The sequence below is a fragment of the Accipiter gentilis genome, chromosome 18, assembly GCF_929443795.1.
Source record: "Accipiter gentilis chromosome 18, bAccGen1.1, whole genome shotgun sequence".
Lineage (NCBI taxonomy): Eukaryota > Metazoa > Chordata > Aves > Accipitriformes > Accipitridae > Astur > Astur gentilis.
The window spans coordinates 11,909,859-11,933,778 of NC_064897.1; the positions used below are offsets into that span (position 1 = coordinate 11,909,859).

Below are 23,920 nucleotides of genomic sequence, written 5' to 3' on the forward strand. Positions count from 1 at the left end.
GATTGGGGGGGAGAGGATGCACGTGGTCACCCTCGCTCTTGGCCCCTCTTGGCGATTGGCTTGAGAGAAGCCGGCAGCGGAAGAGGCGGAAGCGGGAGGGGGCGGGGCCTGGGAGCCGGCCGTCCAGGTGGGAGCGGGGAGTGGTGGCGGTGGGGGCCGGGGCCGGAGGGGGTGGGGGGAGAAGCGAGCGGCGCGTGCCGGGGCCGTAACCGTCGTGCGGGAGGACGGGGGTGGTGAGGCGAGGTGAGGCGAGGAGAGGCGCGGCGGGGGCCGAGGCCGTTGGCGGCAGGAGTCTGCCGGCCGCGTCCGCCTCCGCGGCCCCCAGCAGCCTTCGGCCCGCGCCGCCCCTCCGCCGCGGCGCTGCTCCTCCGGCCCGCCGGGCAGGCGGCTTCCCTGCCCGGTCGCGACGGCTCCGCTATGGGCCGCCGCTGTGAGGCGTGGGGCCGCCTCGGTGAGGCGGTCGCGCCCTGCGTTTCGTGCCCGTGGCCCGTGGTGGGGTTGCGGGTGATGGGTGCTGACACGGCCGGTGTGAAGGTATCGTCCCTGCTGCCGGTTTGGCTTTTTTCTTCCTCTCTTAATGATGTTTTTGTTGTTGTTGTTGTTATTGTTGTTTGGGTTTTTTTTCTTTTGAAGGTGGCTTCTCAGGGGTTTTATGGCCGGATGGGCGATTTTTTTACCTGGTTAAGCTACCGCTAAGGTGACGCATCTTGCCTGTGCAATTCTTGCTGGCTTTATTGCCTAATTTAAGGGGTTTTGGTCATGCACTATTAACGTCACTTCTTAGAGTTGGGGCTGAAGTTTTGTGTGGAGGCTGGGTAGAACGTGAGGTGAGACAGCTTCCAGTACTGGGACACGCACTTAAACCTGTGCGGGGTGGGAAGTGTCGCTGGTTACCAGCCTGTCTGTTTCAGGCATGGCCGGCCTCTATCTGCTTAGAGGCCTCTTTTTCCCCACTAGTGGGCTATTTAGAAAGGCTGTTATGGGGTGTATTCACAGCAATTCAGATGTTTGAAACTTTCATAGGTAATTTTCATTCTTTTCCCACTCTTTGGATAAGAAAATGGCTTAGGTTTCCTGAGCTATCGGCCTAGTGGTATTTATGAGGTTCGTGTTTGCTGTGGGGAACAGAAGTAGTGTATTGCACTGTGTGTCTGTTTCGCACCTACTGTTGTTTCTGGATGCCACTAGTTGCTCTATATTTTGGTGAGACCAGTATTTCCAAATACTTTTGTGCGAGTGGGAGGTGGTATAAAGAACAGGACTGTGTAACTCAAATTGTGTGGGTGACCTGGACACTGCTGAGTTATCTTACACAGTAATCAATTTCTTTCTGAAGTGTGGGCCTTTTACCTTATTTTTAATTATAACCTTTTCTGGCAAAGTCAGCATTTTGTTCACATTCTTTTTTATATATATCCCCCCCCCCTCCCCCCCATTTATAGGAACACAGTAAAGTATTTGTTATGTTAAGATCAGCTTATAGTGGGGGTCAGATGAATTTGTTCCCTTTCACCTTCCCTCAGATTTGGCTCCCATGTGTATAACAAATAGTTCAGAATTCACCAAGAGTGAGAGAATACCAAGTTTCTTGAGTTTTGTATTATTAGCATATAATGTGACAAAGAATGTTGTTCAGAAAATTAGCCAATAAATAGAATTCTAAGTTCATCTCACTGATGATCTAATCAAAACTGATGCCCCTTCTCTGAACCAAACTGTGTTTTTGCTTCCTCCTAGAAGATCCTCTGGGTGTTATGGTGGCTGCTTTTCTAAGGGGCACAACATAATTTGTTCAGACTTTTCTGTAAAATAGTCTTTGAAGAGATGGAAAAAAAAAAAATAGGTCAAAGGTAGGTGAATGGCTGGTCTATATTAGACCATGCCTCAGAAAATTTATGAGTTGGTCAAAACTCACTTGGTTTCATTTAGAAGGCTGGTGAGCTATGGCCTTAGGAATTGGTTGCGAGTTGGTATCCGTCTCTTTTGCAGAAGGGAAAATGTATGTTGTCATCTAGTTGGGGATATTTATATAGGCAGATTAAATGAACTGGTACTTAAACTGTTACATTAGCACTTCCTATATTAATGAAAACTATCTTGCAGTACATTTGTTCTAAGTTTAGAAGGATTACTGATGAAATTATTTTTTTTTTAATTTATTGTATTTTATTCTTGGTGACAGTTGCTCGGTTTAATAAGGCCTCCTAAGGATAACATTCTGTAATCTCCAAAGATGACAGCTGTTGCAGGTAATCCAACATTAGTATTCAATATGTTCATTTTATTATCTTTTAGCTAACAGACACAATCACCTGATGTTATTGATTGTTAGTTATATGAATTTAATGTATGCAGAAAAGAGTTTGTGGTGTCTGTGCTATTATACTTCAGATTTGAAGAAAAAGTTCTTCTACTGGGTAACTATTTGTTTCTTAGATAAAAACTCAACCAAAAGCAGGTTTGTCAAGGAAATTACTTGGTTTTCACTATTTTGAAAATATGCTTCATGTTTTAAGATATTTTCAACTCTTTCCTGCTGAGTAACTGCGGGCATTTAGGAAGACAAATGTCCCCATTTCATGCCATATGTAATGAGGATATCTTTTTCCATGTTATACATTTTTTGTTTCCATAAGCTCATTATCATATCTGCTGTGCTTTATGATATGTGCTTTATGATGTGCATTTTTAAAAATCTCTTTAATTTTTGGGATGGGAAAAGGAAGACATTATTTCTTATGCTTTTCTGACCTGGCTCTGAAACACTGATACACGCTTGGCATGCTGTGGTATGTGTTAATTATTGTTTTAACCCTGGGAATTGGATTCTAGAACACAATCCATAATTCACATAGATGTGTATTAGCATATAAAGAGACAAATTCCCACCAAAGATTCACTTATCTAACCCAAGCTTTTGGGGATTATTTGCTTCAGTTTTTTCAGATGTGAAGAATGGCTTGTGTTTGCAAAAGCATTCATCCTCTGTGTTCAAACCTTGACATTCAGCAGATCCTCTGGTCCTGTATAGGAGGGAGATCGGGGTGCACAAAACGTAATTTTTTGCTAATGTCCCTATTTCCATCTTCAGAAGACCTTTACTTCCTGAGATTAATGTTGCTTCTCACATGTAAATTCTTTCTATTAAAAATGTTCTAATGTTGTGCTCGCCTTGGAATTGGCTGGAGTACTCGTCTTCATTGAAACATTTGCAGCTTTAATATCAGGGCTGATGCGATACGCTTTTCACTGCTCAATATGCATCTGCAGAACATAAAATAATTTTGAGTGTTTCTCTGGAGAGGCACTGTGTTTGAGAAACTGGGTTGTGATATGGTTTTTTTATTTATTAATCAATGCAGGCAATGATAGTATTGCATATCTATCATATACTGTATCGGAGGTTACAACTCACAGTATACCTGTGTATATATGACCTACTAATGTAAGAAATACATTGTTAAGCCTTGCTGAGTATTTTTACATGGCATATACAATATTAGATGCTATAATCTTATCAGTGGGCCTGTCAGGCTGTCTGTTTCTCTAAGTGCTTTTGGTTTGTGTTTAATTTTGATTCTTCTCAATCAACAAATTAAGATATCATTTAAAATTGGAATTAGCATGTTACTGTAGTCTCTATTCTGTGTTCACCTTGCTTTTCCTTTCAGTGCTAGAGGAGGTACTGGCTTCCATTGAAAATGAGCTGCAAGCAGTGGAGATGCAGATTCAGGAACTTGTGGATAAACAGCAGGAACTCATTCAAAAGAAGATGAGAGTAAAGAGTCTGATAAAGCAGTCCTCAGGAGACTTGGAGGCAGGTGGAAGTAAAGACATGGAAACCTCATCCGAGGCATGGAACAAAAAAGGTTTGCAGAGTCAAATTCAAGTATTCTAACATAGAAGTAAACTAATTCAGTAGGGGAAAAATGTGTTCATACGGAGTTTTTTGTTTGGATAATTATATTGTCTTATTTCATTTTGTTCAGCTGGGTGACCTCCCATCTTAATGACTCAGGGTAATGTTTGTACTTGACTCCCTGGACATTCCTGAATACTAATCTGAGTTCTTCTGGACAGAATTATCACAAGAATGGCTTGTCATAACTACTTTTATTCTTTTCTTGTTGCAAAGTCACAACTTGATTTGATTTGCCTTAGGAATCCTAGAGTAAATCTGGATATATTGCAATACTTATATTCCCTGTTTATGTTCTAAAAATAATTATTCTGGATCTTTTCAGGATTTGATAATAACAGTCTTGCACTCTCAGAGTTACTTCTTGCTCCGTTTGTGTTTCTTCTTGCTTCAGCGAGTAGGACATTTGTTGTGTTTGCCACGGGTTATGTAGCCTCACTGCCTTACCAAAGTAATGCAAATTAGATGGTTGCTGACTGTCAAAATTAATGTGGAATACATTAGTATGGTAGAGTTAGTCCAAGTGGCAAGTGCCCCATGGTGGTGTGAGGGCTGCTGTTCTTTTGGAAGTGCTGTCTTTCAAGTTAAACATTGACTAATGTCCTGGGTAATTGGTGGGTCTTGACCACGTTATGCCTAGCCAAATTTGATTCAGAACTTTTTATTATTAATTCCTCCCCCCCCCCCCCCCCCCCTTTTACTTCACTTGCAATTTGGAAATTCATTGTTAATTTCTGCCTGTATCCATTGTATATATTCTCTTTTTAGGCTTTTTTTAAAAATGAAATTAACTTTGTAGTCTAATCCATATTTGTCTGGGTTTGAGAAAAGTGTTACGCATATGTAAGAATAATGATACTTTATAATTGCACATTGATGCTATTGAACAAATCGATTTGTTTTGGGTAGCTTTGTGCCTAATTCTCTCCTCCTATGCTTTGAAAACTAACATCTTTGCAATCAGATGCTGTGTACATGCTGAATAAGAGCAGCAGCTAAATTTGGTCCCAGTATAAAGCTCACTGAAGTCAGTGGGAGGCTTGGTTTCAGAGAGCCTTGGATCTTGTCTGTGCTCTCTGTAAATTAGGAAGCAATGTCACCTCAATTCCCAAAGTTAGTTCTTGCATGCAGTGTAGCCTGGAGTTCCCACAGTTTTTCTGCATTTTAATTTTAATAATAAAAAAATGGTTAATATATTTCCTGATGCATCTGAAATTTAAGTTTTTACAGTATTATCTTGTTAAATGATGCAGTCTTTAGCTCTATTGAAGAAAAGAGAAAACTGTTATAAGCATGTTGGGGTGGTTATTTGGGGGAAGATTACCCCCCCCCTTTTTTTTTTTTTTTTTTAATAAATACTTACTATCGCTGGAATATATGGAAAAAATGGCAGCCCTGCTTCATTGCACTGTTTGTAATCACCGCATTTGTATGGAGGAAGCATTTGGGCAACTGTTGTAGGGCTTGGTGTCTGGTTTTATTTATTTTCAGGGTGGGCTTCTCATTTCCCTTTAATTTTGGACTAATCAGTTAACTTGATCACTAGCACTTTGAAGTTCCATCTGCTTGTGTGTTTTTCGCATTAGTTCACATTTATGTGCAATAAGAGCCTTTAGTCTGGAGGTGCACTGTGTTTACATTTCAGAGTTCTCAAAGGTCCACCATAGAAACTGTTTTTTACAGACTCGGGTTGTGTGTAGCTTTTTGTGTGCCATTATTGAATCTTTGAACACTTTCCCAGATCTAAAATTGTGTTGCTTCCAGATTTAGTTATTGTTTATTTAAATTGCCCTTCCTTCTTATATTTTAACTTGGTTGTGAAACATGTTTGGTTTTTTTCCCTTAACAGATTTTCCATGGTATGAGAAGATAAAAACTGCACTGCAGGGCAGATTTAAACTCCAGAAGTTTAGGTCCTTGCAACTTGAAACAGTAAATGCTGCAATGGCAGGAAAGGATATATTTCTTGTCATGCCTACAGGTGGTGGAAAGAGCCTTTGCTATCAGTTACCAGCTGTGTGTTCTGATGGTATGTAAGGGAAGAAAAGGTCACATATAAACAATTGTATTTATTTTCTCCCTTTTATAGTTATTTGGAGAATGAACGTTACATTGGTGTCTAGTATCACAGTAGGTGGAAAAAAGAGCAAAGATAGGAGAGAAGGATTAACTAAGAATATTTTGTTTGCTCTCTTTATTTTCTCTGAAGGAGCAATAGCAGCTTTAAAATAGATGTGCCTTTTAGATGTGATTTAGATTTAAAAAATTTATCTGTGTTCCTCTCAATATATTATTAAATACTGAAAGAACTTTTTAAAAGTTTGTCACTTCTTTTTTTCTTTCTTAATTCAATATACAGACTGTAAATTATTAAGGTATGGATATCTGTTATTTGTCTCTTCCACTCTAAAGCTTTAGCTTCAGGTTATTTAGGAGAGACTTTGCATATTCATTTTTGAAAATAAGTTACCCTGTTCTAGTTTCTGAGCTTTCTTTTTGAAAAATAACCCATCAAATTGCATGGAAGTTTGTTTATTTACAAAGACCAAATTTACCAATACCTAGCATTGCTTAGTTGTATGGTAAATTAGCATCTCACAACACAGATGTGAATCCAACTTTCTTTGTTTTGTATATTAGTTCTTATACTCTGTTTGTTGCAGCTCAGTTGTTTATGGTCTAGATTCTAAGAGAAGGTGCATGTCATGGGCAGTTGATAGGAAGTATCCCTATGTGACCCAGCAGTCACTTATCAGCTCTCTAGGAGGGGATTCTGCTACTGTGTGTGAAGCTTAAGCTCACGTTTGGCAGTTCCTTCAGAACAGGACTGATGCATTAGTAAGAAGTGTTAGACGAGATGTTTGTGACATCTGAACTGTTCAGTTTGCACAGTGATTGATTGTTACAGGTTTCACACTCGTGATATGTCCTTTGATATCACTTATGGAAGATCAACTCATGGTTTTGGAACAGCTTGGTATTTCTGCAACTTTATTAAATGCCTCAAGCAGTAAGGTATGTTTAACTGCCAATTCTTCACAGTTTTTGTGGTGTATGTGCTGGCATCTTGCCTCTGTGTATGTTATTTATGAATACTGAATGAATGGCACAGTTTTATCAGTTAATGCCATTCTGTCAACAGTATTTTGCCAGCTATGTGCTGTGATATGTGAATAAGTATTTTGCATTCTTGTTTTAATGACAAGAACACGTGTAAACCAACACCTTTCATGGAATAAATAGATTTCATTGGGCTATTTAGAGGATGTGAAGTACCTTTGGCTGGTGTGTGTTGTAGATTTTTACTCAGCTTCTAGACTTAAAAGATGATTGGAGTAGATGACTTTTGTCCACTAGTAACATGTTAAGTTGTGCAGGCTTTTACATATAATTATTTATCTTACTTTAGGATGGTAAGCTGTTTGATCCAGAGGCCAAAAAGCAGCTTACTTCCCAGTCTGTTTATTAGTCAATTGCTTTTTACAGTGAAATATATTTTCCTGACTAGCAGGAGGCTGTGGTCATTAACTTGAACGTGACGCTGGATTTGATAGGTTCGTGGCTTTTTGCAATGTGCCAAACTTGGAGCCTGCTTTGAGGTAGAGTGCTTTGAAAACTCAGTAATAAAGACTACAGTTGTGGGCAAGAAATTATTTTACTCTTGTAGTACCGCAGGCATGTTTGGTACATTATAGTTTATTGGAAAAATACTGATATCACATGATGAAGCAAAGACAAATATTCAGTAGTTTGCTTTTTCAAAGTTCTGTGGCAGATTTTCCAAGTATTAAAATTAACATTTTATATATAATGTTCTTCAACAAAGACTTATAGTAGCGGTAAATACTGTGTAACAATTTATCAGACTCTCTTAATTGCCCCATATGAATTGTTAATAACCTCTTAAGAATCTTAGCACTAAGCAACTTTAGTGTGTTGTCCTAGTTTGTTAGCCCCTGATTTCTCCTTTTGTTTTGAACAGGAGCATGTGAAGTGGGTTCATACCGAAATGCTAGACAGAAATTCACAACTGAAGCTCATTTACGTGACCCCGGAGAAGATTGCAAAAAGCAAAATGTTCATGTCAAAGCTAGAGAAAGCTTATCAAGCAGGGTGTCTTGCTCGCATTGCCGTAGATGAAGTCCATTGCTGTAGTCAGTGGGGCCATGACTTCAGGCCTGGTATGCACATTAGAAATCCAGTTTGCAGTGTTATTCAGACATCAATAAATAATGAGTTAGGCCTGAAATAAAGCCAGGTGCTTCCTTCATGTGTTAAGTAAATACTTAAGGTATGGCAAGTACCTGTGTTAGCTCAGGGACTTTAAATTAAATTCACAAATTACTATATCCTTACCCAGGAGCTAAGTTCATGCAAATGGGGGCAATTTCAATGTAGATTTTGCTGTCAGTATTCTGAAAAACTCCTAATTAAGTTTACTTTAATTGGAGCTTAGTAAAATGAAAGTTTTTGGCTGCTGTCTTTAATATGGACAATACAGTCATCTTTAATCTATGGTTACATGGAAAAGTCATTCTGTACACCACTCCCTAACACTCTGTGTGACAGAGGTAGAGCATTTTGTAAATTTGAGTTGTATTTTAATTGCTTCTAAAGCAAGTTGAAACAAATGCCCTTGACTTGCAGGGAAAGAAAGTGTGCTTCGTTGGTTTCCTATCTTGTTAGTAGTAGAAGTCTGTTACTTGCTGGTTACTGTTCCTTTGCCTTTGAAAGAAAACCTGATTTGAGGCAATAATAACTGTAAAATCAACCTTTGCAGTTTTGTTAAAAAGTGTTGTCTGAGCAAAGACCCGTGCCAGTTAAACAGGCAATGTAGAATTTGAATAAGTAAGGCAGCAAGTAATTGTCAGCACTGAGTCTTTAAAATCTTTCCTTGGTGTACTGTGGTCTATGTATCCAAATTCTACATTGCTTGTTTATCAGCAAAGCTGTGTTTACTGAAAAGCTGTTTGTAAAAACAGACCTGCAAAATAACGTGAATGTTGGTTAATGCGATGCCATTTACATTTTTCTATCTTTTTAAGACCTTCTCTTTCGATATGTTTTGCCTTCTGAATTGTGGCTGTTTCTGTGAAATTCAGTTAGAAGAGAGAGCATCTATTTTGATAAGTGCAACCTTCTTTATGAAATAATTTGGATGTATAAATTAGTACTGTAGTAAATTCATCAGTAATAACATTTATTTCAGTATTATCCCATTGATTACTACAATTACTATTGTAGATAGTAATCTACATGAATATCTTTTTTAACTTTGGATCTATGGTATGAGAAATCTTTTTTTTTCTCCTTTTCGTTTTCTTGCTTAGACTACAAGTCTCTTGGTATCTTGAAAAGACAGTTTCCCAATGCTCCCTTGATTGGATTGACAGCAACTGCTACAAATCATGTTTTAAAGGATGCTCAGAAAATTTTGCATGTTCAGAAGTGCATTACCTTTACTGCTTCTTTCAACCGGCCCAATCTTTACTATGAGGTATGTCTTACTACCTGTTTGTTTGACTGCATTGCAGTCATGTTGTCTTCTGTAAGGTACAGTTGATGAATTTTAGAGTAGATTTTCAATTACACATTTTTCAACTGAATGATGGTGTTGTTTCATTACTTTGTGTTGCTGAACTTGGTGTCATCTGCAGAGGAACTTGGGCTGCTCTGTCTTTGTGAGCAAGGCTTAGCAGATAGGACTCTGTAGAGGGGAGAGGTAGGTAGCAGGCTCACTGCTGACATTTTTCAACAGATTGCATATGATTGCAAAAAGTTGTGAATTATTATGTTGTACTGTATTTTCAGTTTGGTCACAGGTTCTTTTTCTGTTCTTCATGGGAAAACTTGTGGGTTTGTTTTATCTATGGACTTTTGATATGTAATCTGACTGTAAATGGAAGAATAGTTATGTTTAGTGGAAGAAGCAGAATAATAGGATTGTTTAACAGACGGTGTGCCCACTTGAAGAACTCTCTAGCATGTGTATATTATATTTTCGAGGTTCGTCATAAGCCTTCAAATAATGAAGATTTCATTGAGGACATAGTCAAGATCATTACTGGAAGATACAAAGGACTCTCAGGTAAAAAAAAAAAGAAAGAAAAGAAAAAAGAGCATGCTATTTTTTTTATAATCTTTGGCCTTACAGGCATGTTTTCAAGTGATTCTGAAACGTGTAGAGAAATTCTACCTTCACCATACATTAAACATCCAGCATTAGATGGATGTAAGACCTGTACCTTGAATAATTACTCTTTTCATTCATTAGTGTTTAAATGTCTTTACAGTTTACTTATACCTTCTGAAGTATTGAAATATAATGTTGATGTATATAGAACAATGTTTGTATAGATAATAATAGCAATTTTTAAGATCTGTAAGAAAAAGGCTCAAAAAAGGTTATCTGTGTTCTTAAATCACACATGTCATTTAGTATCTATGTGTCAGGATATTTACTATCTTTAATACTTCTTTTTCATATTTGATCATAAGATTCATGTATTATTCAGTTCCCAGAATGGGTCTGTGGTGGGGTGAATTGTACTTTCGTGATGAAAGCAGAACTGTAAGAGTTGGACTTTGTGTAATTCAATGAACTATGTAGTGCAAATAAAGAGGAGAGCCATATTACAAAGGCAACAGAATCCAATTTTCTGGAGCAGCAGTGTGTCCCTGTCTCTGCTGTGGAACGCTGTGGCTGTAACGAGCAGCTCCCTGAGTACAAACTGTGTTAAGATGATCACAAATCGCATGGCTTTGTGTGTAATCCTTGACTTAGCCCAGACTGACTAATGAGAAAAAGCAGATTTATCTGAAACATCAGGTGAGATGTCACAGGTGTCATAAGGAACAGCACCCCTTTACGTAAGCATTAATAACCATTGTCTTCCTTGAACATTAATAGAATACTTCCATGATTATGTGGGTTGGCACCCATATTTTCTCTTTAGTCTACAAGTCAAAGCTCATAATTGAAGTTCCCTTCATGGCTACCAATACTGCAGACTGAATAGGCACGAAGGTTGTTTACTGGGTTTTATTTATTTATTTTTAAGTTAATAAAACTTTCAAAGCTGTTTTTAAGTATTGGTAATTGTTTGGATTTTTTAAGACATTACAATAAGGCAACTTTCACTTTCCTGCAGGAATTGTTTATTGTTTTTCTCAGAAGGATTCTGAGCAAGTTACTGTGAGTTTGCAGAAACTGGGAATCAAGGCAGGGACTTACCATGCAAATATGGATGCTAAATATAAGACCAAAGTTCATAAAGGATGGGCAGCGAATCAAATCCAGGTGAAGCAGATACTTTTCATAGACTTATGTCTCATTTAAACAAATTGTGTTTTGGTACCTTGACGGTTTCTTAATCTTTTTTCAGGTTGTGGTGGCAACTGTTGCTTTTGGCATGGGAATTGATAAACCTGATGTGAGGTTTGTAATTCATCATTCTATGAGCAAGTCCATGGAGAACTACTACCAAGAGAGTGGACGTGCAGGTATTGTAGGAAATGGCTTTTGCAAAGTTGCCTTTTACATCCATTAAACCAATAAAATTGTACTTTGACTTCAGTCACAGTGCAGTGTGTCTTGTCTTTGAGACAGGTTCCAAAGTGTGTAATGCACTCAGCCTCTGTAAAGAGACTTTAAAGCAAATATAAACTATGTTCATGATCTCAGGCCTCTGTACTGCAGTGTAGCAAAGAATAACTGGGTACCTAGCCATTTACTCAGCGTTTTTTTTAATTACTGGATTTTTCTGACGTCTGTGGCTTACCAGAATAATTTCATAACGTGACACTGACTGATGGGATATATGTTACAGAAAAGATTTTTTTGTTTGTTTTTTTCTTTGCATAGCAACTGGTTTGTGTGATTTGCTCACATTATCTCTAGATGATGTCTAATTGCTGTATGAATTTCAGTGGCCACTGAAATACAAGTAGGATGGGAGTCTGGAGCAGGGAATTTTAAGGATTGATTAATGTATAGCAGCACTAAATAGCTGTTATGGCTTAAAAAAAAAAGGGGTTGTGGTGTTTTATTTTGGTGTGGGTTTTTTGACCTTGTGCATTATTACTTTTTCAAAGACAGAGTTGAATCTATGTGGAGGAAAGCTTTGTAAGGACCCTGAGGGGCAATTGGTTGAGATTTTAACTATGCCTGTGCAATAGAAATCGGCCTTAGCTGGCCTAAGAAATAAAACAGTCATCAAAGTTTGTGGGAGTTTGCATCTGCTTATGCTAGAACCTGGTTACTTCCAGATAGTGCTGGAAGTAGCAGGAAGTATAAATATTGAAGTGGTGAGACAAGGGCCATATAGGTGCTGAAATAGTTGTTTCACAGTGTTTATCAACTTGGCATAATTAAAGCAAGCTTTTGTGTTTCTTCTTCATAACTCAATTTAAATGAGATTCTTCTGGGGAAGGATTAATTAAGCACTGCAGCTCATTTGCCTGAACATAGTACTTAGCTTATGAAACCTTCCTTTTTCCCCTTGACTTCCCATCCAGTTGAAGTAGTTCCTTTCTGTTATATGTTAAACTTTTTAAAAAGTTTAGGGTTTTTAGGCCTTTTCTGCTCTCTGGATCTTCTAAATAGCAGGAGGACACCCATCAGCACATCATTGGGAAGGGTGGGCAACGGGAACAAAGAGATGATCTAAGTTCAGCTATAGAAGGCACAGTTGGTTTTAAACAGAATATTTTGTTAAATCATGCCTAATTCTCTCTTTATTTATTACCATTAATACCTAATAAGGTATTTGAAGCTTACAATGTCTATTAAACAAATAAGAATTGGGCTTCAAGACGTATTTGGCTAGGATTTTCCAAGAGGTTTTAGGGTGAGAAAATAATGATTTCACTGACTTTCTGTATGATACTAATATTTTATTGTGGTTGTTAAAGGGTCAAAATCTTCATTGTTTTCAGTTTGCTTGATTCTGTAGTTGTAGAAGACTCTTCTAAATCTATTTTATTTCTAGTCTGTATCATGCTATGTTCTGTTGGCTAATATGTTATGCTTGATACTCTTACAGTTTATGCACTCTCTTACAGGGGCTGCAGAAGCCCATGCAGAAAAAGTGGAATTTGTACCAGAAAATGCTATGCTTAAAGTAAATATCTTCTAAATTTTTTTGTTCATTTTAATGCATTGCAGGTAGAGATGACCAAAAAGCTGACTGCATTTTGTACTATGGCTTTGGAGATATATTCAGAATCAGCTCAATGGTAGTGATGGAAAACGTAGGGCAAGAGAAGCTGTACGATATGGTGTCTTACTGCCAGAATATGAGCAAGTAAGTTACTGTGGTGGTGTGGTTGCTTAGTTTTTAAATAGGCTAATTTTGTTGATTTTTTTTTTTTTTCTTTGAGCGCATTTGAAGGAAAAAACCCCCACAAACCACCACCAAACAAAACCATCCACAAAAGCAACAACAACAAAACAAAAAACCCCACCACACTGTAGAAATGCTACTATTGTAACAACGTCTTGAGTTTGGAGTTTGTGGTTTGGCTGCTCAGTACGTGTACTCCTGCATAAAACTGAGTGTTGGTGCGTTGCTTGCCGGCTTCAGGATAAAGTTCTGGAAGCAGTTATGTTGACGTGAAATATCTGTCAACAAACACTTTGGATTTCAAATTCCATTCAGAGCAAAAACTGGAATACTTTGGTTTTTACTCTAAGGTACCAGTTTTTATTGCCCATACAGGAATTCACATGTTCTTAATGCTTCATCCAGTGTACTGAGCTGTATGGAATACTTCATGGAAAACACTTGTATCTGTGTTGTGGACAACTCGTGCATTCAGTATAGTCTTTGTTGTCCTCAGTCTAAGAATTAGTTCATATTCTTATGATTTTTCATTCTTTTTGAAATTGCAGATTATACTTTTCTGCTTTAACCAAACTGTTCCTACAGTAGTGTTTACTATTACTGAAAGCTACTAGTTACTCCTGTTAGCATAACTGACAGCAAATACTGTGTCACAGTGCTTGTTTTCTGATTTTTCCTGAGATAATTCTTCATGCTTGTTTTGAGATATGAGCTGACCCAAGGGACCTTCTTTTTGCCACACTCATGATTTGTAACACAGGTTTATACATGTATGCTCTATAGTCCCTCTTTGCTCTCTGCTCTTTCAGGTGTCGCCGGGTCCTCATAGCCCATCATTTTGATGAAGTATGGGATTCTGCAAACTGCAACAGAATGTGTGATAACTGCTGTAGAGAGAGCTGTAAGTAAATTGTTTTTATAACTAAGGACAGAAAACATGGAGAAGGTTGGCTTAAAGAAATATCTTTTTTAGACAAACTGTAAGCAACTTCTGTAAAGAGTGCATGTAATACTGCCTGTTTCCAAGGTGCAAATTTTATGAATGTCGGTTTTTAGTGGCTTAGTGTTGCCAAATTCATGATGTTTAGCAGGGTGCTTTCTGGTTTGGCTTTTTGCCTGAAAACACTTTGGTATCTTTGGTATCTTTCAGGCTCCACCATTCAGCTGTTCCCAAAAGCTGGGGCAAGGGGGAGATTGGCTTACCTGTTTTAAAAAGATTCTCTTTTGTGTCAGGTTTTGTTTCAGGGTATCTCCGAGTGTGAAAGCTTTATTTTGAGAAGGAGCCTCTTACTCTCTACATGGCAAACTGTTCACACTTCAGCTCTGAGAAGGCACAGTTTGCACATGTCCTTTTACAACTTGCCTGGTAAAACCTCTGAGGATTTCAGTGCTGCATGCTTATGAGACCTACCTGTGTCGGGACTGTGCATGACAGTTGTGCAGAACAACTGAGCACACAAATATAGGGTTTTGCTGTGTGTTAGCCCTAACAGCACAATGTCTGTCTAGCGTGTGCTCTTCCTTTGGAAGAAAGTTGGGAACATAAGAGGGAAGGTATATGGGCCAGATATAGAAGGAACTGGGAGATGTGCTGAAATAAGACTTGCTGCATGGTGAAGGAGGATGGTTTCAGTAGAACGTGGTTCTGGGACATAAACTCTTCTGCTGCTTAGCTCACAAACATCCTGGCCAGTGTTGGGTAGCTTGTTTTAATAAGTCTCTGAAGATGCACGAAGTATTTGTTGCTGCACTTACTAAGTGAGAGCTCTGGTTTAGACACAGGAAATCCCATACAAGGCTAGAAAGCTCTGAAAAGAGTGCTGGGGAAAAGTTGGTCTTGCACATCTTTCTTGGACACATAAAACCATCTTTTAAATTTCTTTGAGTACCAGGTGAATTCTTGTAATATGTGAAAAATAGAATCTCCTCATACCACATATCCATTGCAAAGCATTTGGATAATGTAGTGATCAACACTTTAAAAACTTAGGAACAGTTCTGTATTCAAAACTGTTTTCATAACTAGACTTCATTTCCCTGTACATTTTGGGGGAATAAAGTAGACAAAACAAAGATATTTATTTTCTTTTTTTCTTTCATACAGTTAATTATATCTAGATAATAAAACCATTTTGCAAAATCATGCAAATAACAATATCTTGTTATCTTCTCATTGGAAATGGGGCTTAGTTGAAATTTATACTGGGATCAGAGGTTGAGAAGAGTATGGAGCTGACTTGTACCCAAGACTTATAGGAGCCATGTGATGAAATACGGTTGAAATATATCCTGTTTACTGCTGGTTTACTCCCAGGGCCTTTTGATATATAAGCAAGTCTGAGGAAACCTAGCAGTAGTACTAGTTTTTCAGTACTTGATTCTTAGTATTGGAGGAGGCAGTTGGGGTAATTCTATGCCATGATCTGATCACGCAGTATAAGTGTGATCATTATGTACTACCCAGATGTGTTAGTGCTTGGAATAATTATTCATGATGAAGCTAATTTGTATAATTAAATTAATACTTCTTTTTCTGTCTTGTTTTGTCCATAAGTGTATTGAGAGAAGAACTGTCTTGCTTATATTATTCAATTCCTCTTTGTTCTTTAATCTTTCCATGATATATATTATGGGTGAGGAAAAGCAATCCAGCTTCAGAGTAGTATAGTAGCTACCTTACAAATTTTATGCTTTGTAAATGCTTCTTTGAAATAATTTGTGTGGCTTGTAATGTTAAATACATGTAAAAATGTTTGCAGGATTGGAGTTTTAATAATGAAATAGAAAGATACATGTAAGTTTGAGTACAAATATATCCCAATTTAACAGAGGGAAGGTTACAGTTTTATTTGTTAAGTTATAGTTTAAAAACAAAATAAAAAAAGCATTGCTATTATATAGCACATAGAAATATATTTATAGATATATGTATCTATAAATATATAAAAGTCCATATATATGTATACACCTAATATATATATATATATATATGGATACTATCTAAATATCTATAAATAACTTGCTATTTAAATATTACTTCACTTTTATTTGTAGCATGTGAGAAAATGGATGTAACAGGATACTGCAGGGATCTAATCAAGATACTTGAACAAGCTGAAAACATGAGTGAGAAACTCACCCCACTGAAATTAATCGATGCATGGTCTGGGAAAGGTGTATCAAAATTCAGGGTGGCTGAAGTTACTCCACCAAAGCACCCTCGAGAGGAACTGGAGAGAGTTATTGCCCATTTACTGCTGCAGCAGTATCTGAAGTATGTAAGATGACTACTACTTTTTTTAACATCGAGTAGTCATATTTCTTTACTCTTGTGTTACTTCTGTATGGTATTAATGGGTACATTCTGTAGTCTCATTTTTAGCCTTTATTTCAGATGCATTATTGTATTTAAAAAAACTCAAAATACCACTATATTTCTACTTCAAAATGTTAAAACAGAAGTTGGAGGAATGTTTGAAATGCTCCATGTCTTGCAATTTTAAAAAGCTGGGGTTTTCTGTATTCAGGTTGAACCTTGAAATTTGCAGCAGGCTTCATGTTGGAGAAGTCTGCTGTTTATGTGGAGTCTCGTTTACATTCCATGGATTAGCAAAACAAATGGGGTTGCCCAGATGAATTCTAAGTCAGGATAGGCTTGCTAATATGGAAAGTGGCACTTTGCAATTTTAAGAAAGCATAGTGCAAATAACAACAGTGCTTCTCTTGTAACCTGGTTGTCTGTGTGGTATGTGTTTTGTCTTTCCATATAGTTTTAGAAGTTCAAGGAATATGTACAAATCAAATATTTAATCCCTTCATTTTTGTCTTAAATTTTTTTTGGCATCTGTTTGTATAGGTGACCTCTTATACTCTTAAGAGGATGAGCAGATGACTTATTACATCTTTTTTTTCCTCATTTTCCTCCATGTATTCCAACAGATTGACGTGTGTGTGTGTGTGTGTGTAAAGGTCCACAAACTGAATTATGTTAAGTGTTGACCAGACTCGTTCTAAATTAACGGACTATCCACTTGAATACATAAGGCAGAATCAAGCTGCTATTTGGAACATCCATCAGAAGGGTTAATGTGTCCCATTTTCTCCCTGCATGGTCTAGCCTGTCTTTGTCTCCAACCTTCCCTTGTAACACAGATTTAATTTATGCAGGGAAGACTTCAGCTTCACGGCATTCGCTACAATATCCTACCTGAAGATAGGACCAAAAGCACATCTGCTGAAAAACAAGGCACATGTCATAACTATAGAAGGGATAACAAACAACAAAAGTGTTTACAAGGTATTTATATCTGTGCTTACTTGCTATATAGATATCTTTTCCACTATAGTTTATTTAAATAGTGTGGTATCTGCTCAATATATTTTTCATAGTAATGCAATCAACAGGATTTAAAATAGACCTCATAAGTATCTTCTCTCTTGTGGGGGAACACTGAAAAAGAAGGAAAACAATGTTAGAATTTTAATAGAACTGTTTATGACTTACAGGATAAACCATCTCAATCTTCAAATTCAAAAGGAAGCAGAGAAAATGCTCAGAATATTTCAAAGACTGTGCAGGACTCAGTGGTGAAGAAGGCACAGGAACATAAACGGCCTAACTGTGGTTCGAACTTAAAAGCAAAGAAGCTTAAGCTACAGGCAGGTGGAGATGAGCAACCAGTGGTTCTTGACTGAGTTTCACAGACTACATTTAGGATCTAATCATGTTTGCTTCTCCATGGACAACGCAGTGTGTAAGTTCAGTTTGTGTTTTAGTAATGGTACCTTTTGTGCATTTTTTTAATAAAAAACTAACCGGGCAACAAGTATATTTAAAACCCTCAGATCTAGAAAAAGTCTAGTAGTCAAGGGAAAAATGCTTCATATCAAAATAACCGATGCATTATCTTTTGATACAGCAATGACTACAAAATGTAAATAATTACCACGTTGCCTTTCTAGGTCTTTTGGAAGCATAGTGTATAGTAACACTACTGCAGAATCAACAGGCTGGAAGGGACTTCCAGAGATCATTTAGTTCAATCTCTTGCTCAAAGCAGGTCTAGTTGGAAGAGGGTGCTGAGGGTTGTGTCCAGTTAAGTTTTGACCATCCCCCCAACCCCTCTCAATACCTGTTCCAGTGTTTGACCACCTTCATGACCAAAAAAAGGAAAAAGGATGTTTCTTAGAGCTAGTTGTTATTTCCCATGTTGCAACTTGTCTGTTGCCTCTTGTCCTACCACTGTGCTCTTCTGAGAAGAGTCTGGCCCCGTTGCTGCTATGCTCTTCCATTAGGTAGTTGAAGACAACAGCGAGATCACAACAATCATGCCCTCTCCCCTGGCTTTCTTCTTTTTTGATCTGGAAGAAATCCAGTTGTCTGTTTCTCCTCACTAAGCCCCTGCTTCTGCTCTCTGAGCACCTAGGCAGCTTGGTAGCCCTCTGCTAGACTCAATCCAGTGTATCAATATGCAGTGTATCAATATGTTTCTTTTACTGGGAAGTGCAAAACTTAACCCGGCACTCTAGCTGTCATCTCACAAGTGCTGAATACCCAGAAAGAGTCTTTCCCCTAAATTGCTGGTTACGTTCTTGCTAATACAGTCTACTATGTAGTTGTCTGTGCTGCAGAGGCACACTGCTGATTCATGTTCAGCTTGTTACCTACTGGGAACCTGGGTCTTTTTCTGCAAAGCTACTCTGTAACCAGTGTGGCCCCAGCCTGTACTGTTGCATGTTACTCCATCCCAGGTGCAGGACTTTGTTTTCACCTTTAACTTAGAGGTCCCGGCCAGCCCATGTGCCCAGCCTGTCTAGGTCCCTGTAAATAGCAGCCCTGCCCTCCAGTGTATCAACAGCTCTCCCAACCTTGGTATCATCTGCAGACTGGCTAGAGCACACTCCATCCCTGGACCTAGATTGTTAGTGAAGACCCTAAATTGTATTGGCCCCAGTACTGATCTGTAAGTGTTGCCACTAGTAAACGGCCACCAGTTGGACTTTGTGCCACAGATCCCAACTCTTTGAACCAGGTGCTTCAGACAACTTTCTACGTACCTTGTTGTATATTTATCTAGTCTATATCTCACTGATGTTTTTTAGCTGCAAGGAAATTATAGATCATGTCAAAAGCCTTGCTAAAGTCAAGGTATACAACATCCATTGCTACCCCCTTATTCACACAGGCAGTTATCTCAGTCGGTCTAGTTGATCAGGTATGTTTTGCTTCTGATAGAACTAGCTGGCTGTTCCTGATCACCTCCGTGTGTCTGAAAATGTCTTCTGGGAGTATTTGCTCCTTAGGTTTTCTGGGGGCTGAGGTGAAGCTGATTGGCATGTAACTCCTTAGATCCTCCTTTTTGAAGACGGGTGAGATACTTGCCTTTTCCCAGTCGTCAGGAACCTCTCTGAGTCTCCAAGTTCTTTCAGAAATTATACCAGTCTTGCACTGATGTCTGCTAGCTTCCTCAGCATCCCTCAGTGCAGCCCATTCAGTCCTGAGGATTTGTGTACGGCCAGCTGGCCCAAGTGATTTGTAACTCCACCTTCCTCTGCTGCTTTACTCCCGCAGATTGTTAGGCTTGGGGACCTGGGAGGTCTGAGAGAAAACCTTGCTAGTGAAAATGAGGCAGAAAATGGGTTGTGTACCTCAGTCTTTTCCACATCCTGTGTCACTAGTGCCCCTACCCCTTTGACCAGTGGGACCATACTTCCCTTACCCCTCCTTTTGCTGCTAAGGTACTTAAAGAAGCTCTTCTTACTGCTTTTCGCATCCTGTGCTAGTTTCCACCTCCAGCTGAGTTCCTCCATTTCTAACTCCCTCCCTGTATGCTCAGGCAATGTCTCTATTTGTTCTGGGCACCTTGTACCTTCTGCCTCCCTTCTTGTGTTTGAGCTAGCTGAGGAGTTCTCTGACCTGTGCTGGCCTTCTGCCACCCTTGCTTGACCTTCTGCGCATAGGAATAGACTATTTGTGTTTTTAAGGAGGTTGTGGTTTGGAAATCAAGCAGCTCTCTTGAGCCCCTTTGCCTTCCAGGGCAGTCTCCCTGCGATCCTGACAAGCAGATCCCTGAACAAGCTGAAATCTGCTCTTCTGTGAGGTCCAGGGTAGTGGTTCTACTATGTCTTCCTCACTTCTCTGTCAAGTTTAAAATTCTGAATCACACAGTCACTAAGCAACATCTGGGATCTGGGCACCTAGTAAGAAAGAAACCTTGTCAATGTCTCCAAGTCAGGTTGGCAATGAGGGCCTCTGTCCCCCACAGGAGGGATTCTCTGGTAACTCTCATCTTCCTTTTCTTCATTGTGTGAACACTTGGCTCGGGGTCAGCTGGCATTTATGCATCCCTTGGTGGAGTTCATCAACCTTGTCCTTCTCAGGGCACCGTACCTACTCTGTAATAACAGAACTGTGGGTGGAAAAGGAGTCCTTGCGTGTTGCTGGAAACAAGAGGTTTCCAGCCTTCCCTTCTGTGGGAGTCTCCATCCACTGCTCCTGTGAGGGTAGTCTCAAGGTTTTCCCTCCTTTGCAGCACAGGACTTGGGTGGTCCTTAGCTTTGCAGCATCTCTGTGAAGACCCTGTCACCTCCTGTTCCTCCTCCTGGCTGCTGCACAGGCAGCTCACCTCCTCCTGCAGCTCCTTCACCTGGCAACTTGGCCCTGCAACCAGAGGACAACTCCCACCGGTGAGGCTGCTGTCGCCAGCCCCAGGGAGAGACATCAGGCATCCGGAGAGCTGGTCTGCTGCAGCGCCCTTCCTCTGGAGCCATGGGTGGGTCAAAGCCTCTGCTGTGCCAGGGGCGGTTGCTCCAGCCCACGTGGATGTCCCCATCACTGTAGTTTTGAGCAGAGAGATGTGGCCTGTTTCTGCAATACTTACACCTACTGCAGCGTATTTGAGTGTGCTTAATTGAAGAATTTCATCAGGGCATTGTTGCAACATTGCACTACTTCTGACTTGTAGAGATTTTTGTGAAATATTATATGTATTTATCCCTTTAAAACATGTCTCTTGCTCTTAGAACTGGATTTCTCTAGCTTTTTATTCAAATAGAAAATTACCACTTATGTGCTTTTCAGAAGTACCTAAATTTATGTTTAAAAACAAGAGAACTCTTGATCTCAGCTCTTCCCTTTGTAAAAGTTGTACTTTATTTGGGAAATATAGAAAAAATGCCACTCAAGAAATACTTAGCGCTCTCTTCTCTTTTCCCCTTCTTCCCCTGTTGAATTGGCTTATATTCCAACTACATATCTGTATTCTAATTAGCACTGAATCTTGGTCATCCTAAGAAATATTCTTCTGTTCTATAAGCATTAGAACATGACTGCATTGAAAGTTGCATACTTTAAGCCCTAAATGTGGGCTACGTTAAATTTCTGAATTCTAGTCTCTTAACTTTGCTATGCTACCTATCCATTTGTTTATGTTTCTGTTGTTTGTGGAGATGAGAAAGCAACTATAGGAGAGTATCACTGCTGGCCTGGGGCTTAAACTAGTGCATCTCCACCATTTCAAAGAGCAACCTGTCTCTTTTGACTCGCCTGTGATCCCTTTCACATAACGTCTTGGTCCGTCAAGGTAAGAGCAAGCCAGTGCTTACTGCTGCAAATGTTCTTACCTCATTCCACAAAGCTGAGAGGCTGATGGCAATTAAACACCTGTCTGGTGAACACTGAGTGTGTTTCTCCATAATACAGACGTTCAAGCTTAGTCAAAACTGTAATAGTTGAGAGAGGAAAGATGATAAAAATCAGTCAGGATTACAAAGTAAGAGTAGAGCAGAAGTTGTTTTTAAGATGTTTCACTAGTGGGAATTTGGCAATTAGGAAATTATGGTCGAATTTTGATTTTGAGGTTTAGAATTAGATGGAAACTGGTACTTTTCTGCCTTTCTAGCAAAAAAAAAAAAAGAAATTATTTGAAGCTGAACACTGTCAGGACCTGAGATTGAACATGGGAAGACCTTAGTGTCCTAGGTGCAAAGGGATAGACGATAGAAAGAATGCTTGAGCTATTACCTTGGTAAGTTTGGAAAAACATGAGCTGCTACTGCAATCCTAGCCTTTGGTACCCCAATAAGGCCTTTTGCTGCTACTGAGTGGTCCTTTCCTTGCCCCTTAGGGTTCTGGATTTCCCTTCTAACTTCTTCTAAACTAGAAGATGATGTATATTGAGCGCCTAATTTGAGGACTGTAAAATGCTGCTGGGATAAATGCAGTCACCAGCAACTGACCCTTATTAACAACTTTGAGACTGATCTCAGCCTAGAACCATGTGACCTCCCTTCTCTCACATGTACTTCAAGAAGTTGCTAGAACACTACTGCCATCTTAATATCTACATTTGACTAATTATATAAAAGGAAAATCTTCATAATAATGGCACATTTTCATACTCTTTTCTAAATAAGGAGCAAACTACCTGGCTTAGCACTGTTCCACATTCAGACAACACAATTGCAGAACAGCCCAACTGGGAAGGGACCTTGAAAGATGTGGTCCAATGTCTTGTGGGAAAGGGAGCCTAGATGAGATTGTCAGCACCCTGTCCAGTTGTGTCTCAACACCCTCTGTGATGAGGACTCTACCACTGCCCTGCAGGGGTTGTACCAGCGATTGATTGTTCTCACTTTAAAAACTTTCTTATGTTGAAATAAACCTGAAAAAATGCTTGAAGAGTTCAGAACACCTGAAGTTTTTGAGTCCAGGCAGGTGCCAGTGTATGTTAAAAGCTTCAGTTCTTTTGCAATGGAGGGCTTAGTATAAGCTTTTTTCCATTCCTACTTTTCCCAGTCAAGCAGCAGTTACAGTTATAAAATTAATATCCTCTGAAATTGGTTATTTAAAGTGCATCAACATTGTTTTATTTGCTCAGTCCTACCTTCTGCATTGTGTAAATGAAGGGCTACGAAGTCTTTTTCTTTCCATGCCTAACCCAACCTGTAATGTAGGACACCACATCCTGCTAGCTGAACTGCAGCCATTCTACACCAAGGGTCTCAATCTCTTTCTTTCCTCAGTGATCTCTGGACTGAAGAAAATCTTCAGCTACAGCATTTTTCTGCCTCCTATTTCAGCAGGAGTACTTAATTGTATGTGAAGTAGAAATATATACCTGTTGACTTCCTCTGATGAACATCAGTGTTTCCAGAAACAAGTAACAGTGCTGCCAGAGTGGTAAAGACCCAACAGCTGCTGCTGACTTCAAGCACTGCTTAGGTTGAATGCTAGATTTTTTCTTTTTTTTAATTTATTTTTTTTAAAGATCTTAGCAGCTGATGATCAGCAAGGCAAGGTCAAACTCATTATAAACGTAAGTTCTGGTAGGTTTCATTTTGGATCTCCAAGCATAGACATCGAGATGTATAATAACTTAAATATAAACCAAACATGATTACAAACATGGTCTTCATCTTTATTTTTGATTGAATCTTGTCAATGACTAAAGCTTAGTATTTTACCTGTCATTTAACTGAAACTTTTGCCCAAAGTGGAATTAATTAATTTAGTTGAACAGACATTCTCTTAAAAAAAAAATAATTGGAGTGGTTTTCTGGGAGAAGTACATCTCATCCTGGCTTTCACTGGTCAAAGCTTTTGTGTTCTATACTTAAGAGTAGAAAATAAATGTATTTCAGAAGAAAACTTATGGGA

At 39.0% G+C, this 23,920-nt stretch overlaps 1 protein-coding gene across 7 annotated transcripts; it reads left to right on the plus strand.

Annotated features, from left to right (window-relative positions):
* Positions 1–86: 86 nt before the first annotated feature.
* RECQL (RecQ like helicase) lies at positions 87–23,892 on the plus strand. 7 transcript variants are annotated; one of them, XM_049822495.1, is made up of 16 exons: positions 108–127; positions 634–1,315; positions 2,183–2,249; positions 3,672–3,869; positions 5,769–5,948; positions 6,828–6,934; positions 7,902–8,100; positions 9,250–9,416; positions 9,926–10,007; positions 11,071–11,219; positions 11,305–11,422; positions 13,086–13,224; positions 14,073–14,164; positions 16,318–16,537; positions 17,431–17,560; positions 17,770–23,892. In XM_049822495.1, exons 3-16 carry the CDS (start codon positions 2,234–2,236, stop codon positions 17,956–17,958), a joined length of 1,986 nt encoding a protein of 661 aa, XP_049678452.1. In that variant the 5' UTR covers positions 108–127; positions 634–1,315; positions 2,183–2,233; the 3' UTR covers positions 17,959–23,892. The 7 variants fall into 7 exon arrangements, with proteins under 7 accessions (XP_049678455.1, XP_049678452.1, XP_049678451.1 ...); XM_049822494.1 differs by lacking the exon at positions 108–127 and adding an exon at positions 2,938–3,055 and having other exon boundaries at positions 406–697; XM_049822499.1 differs by lacking the exon at positions 108–127 and adding an exon at positions 1,738–1,850 and having other exon boundaries at positions 408–697.
* Positions 23,893–23,920: the final 28 nt, after the last annotated feature.